Source organism: Dufourea novaeangliae, unplaced genomic scaffold, assembly GCF_001272555.1.
Source record: "Dufourea novaeangliae isolate 0120121106 unplaced genomic scaffold, ASM127255v1 scaffold21, whole genome shotgun sequence".
NCBI classification, from domain to species: domain Eukaryota; kingdom Metazoa; phylum Arthropoda; class Insecta; order Hymenoptera; family Halictidae; genus Dufourea; species Dufourea novaeangliae.
Window position 1 is genome coordinate 5663415 of NW_015373910.1, and position 8057 is coordinate 5671471.

An 8057-nucleotide genomic window follows, 5' to 3' on the forward strand; every position below is an offset into this window, starting at 1 on the left:
ACGCTGGAAAAACCTCGGTTAACAGTGATAACAGGTCTGTGTCATTTCGGGGTCATCGATACCTGCCATCGTGACTTCTAGCATAAATTGTGAAAATGTTATTTGTAATAAAGACAATTTGAACTTAATCAACTGTATCGTCTGCCTCCTACAACAATCCTAAGAAATCGGAAAGACATCGAAAATAAGTAAATTATAATGTTTACTTTTTCATTATCGTGTTTTTCATCATTGTCTTATTGATATCATTCTGATTAGTATATTGAGAATAAATATGTGAAATATATAATTATTTAATATAACAATTCTTATTAAAATATTTAGAATATTATAGATATGATTACTGGTCAAGGTCTTAAAGTTAAAACCCTAACAACATGGAAGAATCAACGAGACCAGACTTAAAATCTTAGTGCTTATTAATTTAATTATTAATTATACAGTCTCCCGAGATGTTTCATTAATCGTTAAACGAAATTCCTGACGATCAGAATCGGTTCGCGAAAGAAACAGTCGCGAACACAAATGGATAACCTTTTTTTTACGCGAAAATCGTCGTTCCGATAGCTCCTGTCTCGTCGATCGATCGCGTGTTCTTTTCACGAACGGAAAATCGCGCGATTCGGTGCTCCACTTTGCGCGTTAATGCCAGCCACACGGGTAAACCCTCCTCCGTGGTCAGACGAATCGTCGTGACTCAATTTAAATACGGCCAATTATTACGAAATGCTGACTTGGCGAACGTTAGTAGCAGCATAAACGGGCCGGAGACAGAGACGACGTTACCAGTGCGAAAGTATCGACATTATGCCGAGCATGAAGGGTAAGCGATTGAAAATTAACACGATCTTAATAACGACGAATCATTCGAGTCCGCTGTCAACTGAAATTTCAAGTTCTTTCAACTCATCATTCGTACTGTGATTCATTGTAACTCCATTGTAAAAGGTGTCTCATCAAGAACTTGACTTTTAAATAAATTAAAAGACACATTAATTTAATTATTTTTTTTACACTTTATTATTGATATCTTCAGAGTTATTAATGACATTAAATATGAAATAAAATGTCGGTTAAATGACCACCGTTGGTCTGGTGGCAGGTATGCATTCTTTCGACGAAATTTCGACTGACCATTTGACAGACCAAAATGGCGGGCGATTCGAAATTCAAATTCTCGCTGAGACACCCTTTATATAATTGAGAAATAGCGATCAGGAATAATTATTGTCGATTTTTTGAGCATTTGATCTATCAAAATCACTGAAAATTTTCATAGATCCTTTCGGCGAGGACGTGTCACTGCTTTACCCAGAGAACCACAATGGAAAGTATTATAGATTCCCAGGGGAACCGGAAACGCCGATAATAAAGGGCGTAGTGAACCAGCTGAGAAAATGGCCAACAGACTTGTTCTGCGCATTCTTGGCCGTCTGCTTAATAATCGCTAGCCTGGTCTTCTTGGTCCTCATCACGGTGGCTGTCTGCCTGCCCGCTGTCCTCGCTAACAGGTGTCGGTATGATTGAGAATCGCGACAACAGTTTCGATTCAGCACACTTTCTCGAGTTACAATATTCAGTTTGATTAAACAGAGTGACAAAAAACAAATGTATATTTACTTTTATACCTTGAATAAATCGGGATAAATTCAAGAAGTAATAATACACATTATAATAATATATAGCTACGAGTGCAATTTTAAACTTTTCCAGCATTAGATTTACAATGCATTAATCTATATACATGAAAATGAAAATTATACTGAATTTTGAATTTTGAAAATTATTATAATGAAGATTAAAATATGGACAATCGAATAAAACAAGCGTCTCTGAAGTACATTGTCAAATTCTGCATCTAGGACATTTCAAATTTTAATGCATTTATTTTTTTGTCACCCTGTAATTCGTCGACAACAATCTACACGTGTAAATTCCACGAGAACGTTGGTAGCAGAGCTCGTTTCGACGTTTCAGAATAGAAGACATTTCGATCACGGAGATCGAGACGTCGTCTAACGTTTATTTCTTCAAACTTGGGAATCGAGACTGGTCCACCAAGGAGTTTTGTTACATGGAGACCGCGGCACGCAGACATCCGGATTTAACCGTAAACACACAGACACACACTCAAAAAAGCAACAGAAATATCGTCGTGATTCACGACAATGATAATAATCGAAACGAATCCACGTGTAGGTTTATTTGATAAACTTACTGAAAGAGGAGCCTGTCGTGAAGAACAACGATCCAATTGGTAATAAAACGAGCCTGGAGACAAAGCTACATGGATCTTTTACGAATCCTTCGATGAACCTGACACCGGAAGAACGAATCAGGGAACGACTGAGAATCGAGAATGGGAATATAAAGAACGTTAATCTGTCGATCGAGAAGTTCTTCAGGGGGTGAGACGAACTTGCCTTTCTACTAGTGTAAAATGCCACGAAAAATTGGATGAAAGAGAAAACTGTTACATAGAATAATAAAATTACTGGGAGAATCTATTATACAGAGCGAACCACGAATCGTGATCAGTAGAGATTACTCTGTTATTAGCAGTCCGATCGTAAATGTTTTTACCAGGTACAGCATGGTTTCAAGAGAGCTATACACCTATAATTTTTTTACACCTATCTGTTAGAGGATTTCAAGACAAATTCGGTAAGTATCATAACATAACATCTGTCACTTTTATTTTTAATTGAATTTTTAAAAGAAAATTGAAGGTGACCTTGGAAAATCATAAAAAAAGGAGTTGACAAAGAATATGCTATAATTACGTTAAAGCTCTCTTGAAACCATGCTATACCTGATAAAAACATTTTCGATCGGACTGCTAATAACAGAGTAATCAGTTGAAGAAGAAATTAAGCTCGTTTTTATTCAGTTCAAAGCTATCTCGGATCGCGAGAAGTTTGTCCGACGAGGTCCTGGAAATGGCAGCGAAGGCGCAGCTTCTATGGAGTGTCCCTGGAATCGTTATCAAACCGAACATGTATTGCAGTTTAGATTCTGTGAAACGATTTCTTTGCAAGTGAGTGCAACAAGGGAAAATATATTGTTTTATATCCTTAACGAATCATACAATTTTATTTTTTTTTTGCTTTTCAGCCAGAAGAAGGAACACTGTCTACCGGACAAACTCGCGACGATCGAGCCGGAGAACGATATTCAAGCCACGGGGATCCCGTGTCAGGCTTTCATGGGATTTCTCGTGGAGGAAATATCGAGAAGCAAGTTCGATGGATCATACACGTTAAAAGAAGCTATCGAGAAATATTGTCCAAGGTGAGACACGATTATAAATTATGTTCGATTCTTCAGACGATCTATTCCTTCGAGTAACACGTCACTGCCATATACACGGCAGTGTTGTTACCTTCCGAAGAATCGAATCGGAAACGAACATCCCTATTATAAATAATTCAAATTGAAAGTTCAATAATTCGAGTTATACGTAAATACAAAATATGATCCGAAAAAATTGATGGAATATTTAACATCGTTTCAGATCATACTACTGCCCGGAATTACGGATTCTCGACAGGAGCATAAAGTGTCCCTTCGACTCGTTGGACTGTCCAACAGTTCACTCAAGCAATCTCACGCCGAACGATCCGAATTCCTACAACTTCGTCACGTGACAAATGACAGCCGAATACTTTATTACAAACTCTGTACATGTACATTATAAAATACGATTACGAATATTTTATAACTATTGTTTACCGAAACATGTGTTCCACATTACACCTCGTGCGTCCTCGAGTTATTTAAATGTTCTCTGCTCGTAGAGCCGGAGGACGCCCAACCATATCCAGATTTCACTGACTAAATCGGAATATGTACAATTAAAAGAAATATTTTCTGATTAAACGATTAGAAACCTACGTATCAAGAGTATCGATGCTGCCGCGTATGACGTGGCTAACGGTACTGGAAACTTGTTGAAAAACAGCCAAATCGCTACGACAGCTCCACTGATATCGTGCACCACATCGGCCAGGTAGAGGACTATCGATGGAAGGCTCCATCTTGGTTTTTTCTGTATCAACGATTCCTCAATATGTATCAATTTAAATTCCTGAATATTTTTTTCCCCCAAATATATCTTCCATACGAATATTTCTCAATATGTATCAAGAATTTAAATTCCTGAATATTTATTCTCCCCCAAATATATCTTTCATACGAATATTTCTCAATATGTATCAACAATTTGAATTCCTGAATATTTATTCTCCCCCAAATATATCTTTCATACGAATATTTCTCACCGACACGAGGGAATAAGCGAGCATTCCGGTCGCCAAGAAAGACACCAAAGAATATGGTGTCGAATAACCAAGACTCAATGTGATCACAGCCCTGTGCTTATACCCCTGAACGATCCGACCATTTTCCAGGACACTGAACTCACGTCGACCATGGAGGACGCTGTGATAACTCAACAACAGAACGCAGGTGGACAATAACAAAGCTTGACAAACACGTAGCACCTCCTTTTCGGAAATGTTCTTTCCCATGAGTTCCTCGTGTCTCGTAATCATGTCGGACGGATAACTGGTCGTAATTTTCTGATTCTGCGACGCTAGACAATTATCGTTTCCCTGAGGGGAAAAAAACCATCTTGAATAGCAAGAAATTCTTCGAATTTATAGATCATCACGCGTGGACTCACTGTCGTCGCACCTCGTTCCTCCAGGATCTCAATTTTCTCCGTATAATTATTCATCCTTGGAGCGGTTTTTTCTTACTGTTTTTTTTTTCTGGTTTTCATTTAAATTTAATAACCCGAAAAACGGCCCAAGACCCTGGTCCCTGAAGTGGGCGAGGAATCAGTGGATGTTTTTCTCGCCGTTATTCAAATTGTTCGCGGTGTTTGTAACACGACTCGTGATCGTTGATATTCGTAAATTTACAGTGTGCATATATATGTATGTTAATAATAACCTGCCAAGGGAAAAATTCCAGCGGAGGTTCCACCTGTTGTAAAAATGATCCGGGCTACGTGAACGACACGGGGGAGGTACTTGAAAAATGGCACGACGTCGGAAACGATCGTTGATCGCCAGTATGGCGTCGATCATCGGGAGCAGAAAAAATTCGGTGAGCGTCAAAATGTTTCACAAGCACGCACGTGTGTCCCCTTATGTGTGTGTGTGTGTGTGTTCGTTCACATGTCGCGTCGTTGTAACAAGTCACGGTATATTGTGTTTATGGGAATAAATCGCGAACGATCGCGAGAACGAGGTGCTTTCGTTGCGAAATCATCGAAAAACGTATTTAATACGAATAATTCAAATTAAAACGAATCACTTTTCCACGTCGCGACGTCAGCGATCGTGAATAAATATTGAACGAAATTCGACGAACAGTTTCGATTAACCTTAATTTCGATGAAATTTTCTAATGATCGTTTGGAACGTCGATGAACCATGAGATTCCGGGGTAGACGAAAATCTAGCGAACGTGGTGGATCCCTAGTTAGTTATTTCCACGAGATTTAGGTTCCAATTAACACCTTTGACTGTTCGAATACGTGAGAATTAAGGTTACAGTATCGAAAGGAATAATTTTAAATGAAGATCATCAAATTTAATTAGTACTTGATTTCGGAGAAAAAAATCTATTTCTAATCACGCACAGATTTGTACGGATACCGATCTAGCAGTCAAGGTGTTAATCGATAGAACGCGTGACGATAACGTTCCCGAATTCTTTTCAGCGACTTGGATACCTGGCGTGCAACCTGTGCGACCATTATATCATGGGGAACTCGATTTACGTCATCATGCTGGGCTTCATTGGGACCGTTAGTCGATCGTAATACTCGTTAATTGCTACTGCATAATTGATCGAATTCATGTCTCCGTAGTACAGTAACGTCTCGATGAATGCAACACACCTGGGTCCACTTCGGAGCATTGATGACAAGACGGAAAGGTTTTCAGCCTCTCATAAATTTGTTTTTTACCCGAAGCCGAGCTTCAGCTTAACTTCTGTTTACTCCGTTTTGATTGTTCCGTGTCGCATTCATCGAGGAATTACTGTACTTACTTTAGAAAAAAGTAGGTGAAAACGTTCATTCATGGATTTTACTGATTTTGCTCAATGAATAACAATTTCCATTCAATCCCTCACATCGTTTACTACGTATCGAAAAATCACTAAGATTACGTGAAGTCATTGTATTTCACTGGTTAGGTGATTACGGCTTTCGACATCATTCGAGTGATGAATAACAAGATTCACGATACGCAGCCATCCCAGTGCAAATCTAAAGAAACTGGTACGTTGTTTTATGTGCTAATAACGATTATATACTTTACATAAACCAAGAAATTCAATCGTTAAAAACCGTATGAATCTAAAACAAACCTAGGGGATACCCTAGGACCTATTCAACTTTTGCTCAAAATCACCCTAAAATTTGACTCGAACAATATTCCGTAATCATAGAACGCAATATATAACAAACCACTAATATTTAGTAGTTCCATTCATTAGTTCCCTTAGACGTAGAAAGAGACCTAAAACTGATGACTTCGATCCTGGGGATCGAACACTACACTCTAATAATGCTGGGTGCGATAACAGTAAGTCATTCCAGCAAGATCCTTTTTTGTAGATTCAACAATATGTTATGATATATATGTTTTCTAGGAATATCCTATGTTACACACTCCCTGGCTACTGATGCAACTATGTGTGATCATTGTCGAAGTGATCGTGTTCTGTGTTCGTGTGTTTCTCGATGGACTTCACGTGAAACGGGACGAGTTGTTGTTATCCTTTCTGACCGTGCACAATTGGCTTCAAGTGTTTTGTCTGTTTCACAAGCAGGTTCGACAGTCCCGTTAACGGACCACTTTCGCGAATCAATCGTGGAAATAAACATGCAACTCGTGTGACTAAAATTATTGTGAAACGTCCACCCGACACACCCTGTATATTTACGTGATAATAAACGATGACCACGGTACCGACGCGAAATTGCAGATTATGTTGTGTCTTCCTTTGTTTACTTACTATGATTATCAATATTAAAAACACGTGGACAAGTTAACCAAACAAAAAAAAAATCCAGAAAAAATGGCACTTAAATTGGAAAATAATCTCAGTCACTCTAACATACAAGACCGAACGGTAACTGTGGATGATAAGACATCAGTCTCCAAGGTATACCATGCATCATGCAGATTGTTATACCACCACTGGTATAGTGTTTCTAAAAAAACATGTATAGTCTCGCAACGTTATTATAGGTAGAGGCGCTGTACTTGGCTCTAATATGTTTCACGACACACTGTTTGAGTTCGATCGCTTTTGAAGCCGGAGGCCGAACTCCCCTAGGGAATACAATGACCAAATCGGCTGCCTTTAATGCTCTTTTCCGGCGAAGTTTCAGTAACGATACCTTAAATAACAAATTAGTTCAAAGCGTTTTTCATCCGAATTAAACGATTAATTCATCCCGCCTTTAAACATTACTCGATTCCACTCACTTTCTATCATAGTTTTTTTCAACAAATTTCAAATCGTTAATTATTAAATTTAAAACTAAGGTACGTTAACGTTTCCTTGAAAAAAGGTGTTCACTATACTGTTGACCTACTTTCCGTGACATAGCGCCAGACACAAACTATTTTATAATAGCACCTACTGAACTAGTTAAGCTTAATCCATACGTGCTCAGATTGTTGATGTCAAACATTCTCTTTCACCTATCTCGCACGAAAAGCCCTAAGCAAAGAATCACGTTGTTTGCAGATTTAAAGATCGTGGTACTCGTGACGAATGTAATCGTAGGGCTGATAACCACGGTGATGATGACTCTGGGCGATAAGTATGGTATACCTTATCTGTACATACCATGGCTAGTGAACACCATGAGGGGACTGGCCCTATGCGAAGGGCCGGCGATTTTTAATTTGATCACAGCACTTCTACCAAACATCACAATCCCAGCGGGAACGTTTATATTCATGACTTTCCTTTTATTCGGTACAAAGATCACGTTAAGTATTTTCTCGATAAGCAACAACAGTTTC

The 8057-nt window shown here is 38.6% G+C and overlaps 3 protein-coding genes across 3 annotated transcripts; 2 read left to right on the forward strand and 1 right to left on the reverse strand.

Annotated features, from left to right (window-relative positions):
* Positions 1-807: 807 nt before the first annotated feature.
* LOC107193928 lies at positions 808-3647 on the forward strand. Its single transcript, XM_015583468.1, has 7 exons — positions 808-823; positions 1280-1513; positions 1986-2110; positions 2200-2408; positions 2891-3037; positions 3115-3291; positions 3515-3647. Exons 1-7 carry the CDS (start codon positions 808-810, stop codon positions 3645-3647), a joined length of 1041 nt encoding a protein of 346 aa, XP_015438954.1.
* A 125-nt stretch (positions 3648-3772) lies between these two features.
* On the reverse strand, positions 3773-4738 carry LOC107193930. Its single transcript, XM_015583469.1, has 4 exons — positions 4685-4738; positions 4281-4613; positions 3895-4048; positions 3773-3834 (listed from the first exon to the last, which is right to left on the reverse strand). Exons 1-4 carry the CDS (start codon positions 4736-4738, stop codon positions 3773-3775), a joined length of 603 nt encoding a protein of 200 aa, XP_015438955.1.
* A 305-nt stretch (positions 4739-5043) lies between these two features.
* On the forward strand, positions 5044-6867 carry LOC107193931. Its single transcript, XM_015583470.1, has 5 exons — positions 5044-5112; positions 5732-5818; positions 6211-6295; positions 6514-6602; positions 6670-6867. Exons 1-5 carry the CDS (start codon positions 5044-5046, stop codon positions 6865-6867), a joined length of 528 nt encoding a protein of 175 aa, XP_015438956.1.
* Positions 6868-8057: the final 1190 nt, after the last annotated feature.

Coding starts and splice junctions, on each gene's coding strand:
- LOC107193928 (XM_015583468.1), top strand. Junction 1,514..1,985: donor CGCTGTCCTCGCTAACAGGT/GTCGGTATGATT, acceptor TCAGAATAGAAG/ACATTTCGATCACGGAGATC. Junction 3,292..3,514: donor ATCGAGAAATATTGTCCAAG/GTGAGACACGAT, acceptor ACATCGTTTCAG/ATCATACTACTGCCCGGAAT.
- LOC107193930 (XM_015583469.1), bottom strand. CDS start 4,738: ATGAATAATTATACGGAGAAAATTGAGATCCTGGAGGAACGAGGTGCG. Junction 4,614..4,684: donor AGGAACGAGGTGCGACGACA/GTGAGTCCACGC, acceptor TTTTCCCCTCAG/GGAAACGATAATTGTCTAGC. Junction 3,835..3,894: donor AGCATCGATACTCTTGATAC/GTAGGTTTCTAA, acceptor ATTCCGATTTAG/TCAGTGAAATCTGGATATGG.
- LOC107193931 (XM_015583470.1), top strand. CDS start 5,044: ATGGCACGACGTCGGAAACGATCGTTGATCGCCAGTATGGCGTCGATC. Junction 5,113..5,731: donor TCGGGAGCAGAAAAAATTCG/GTGAGCGTCAAA, acceptor AATTCTTTTCAG/CGACTTGGATACCTGGCGTG. Junction 6,296..6,513: donor GTGCAAATCTAAAGAAACTG/GTACGTTGTTTT, acceptor TCCATTCATTAG/TTCCCTTAGACGTAGAAAGA.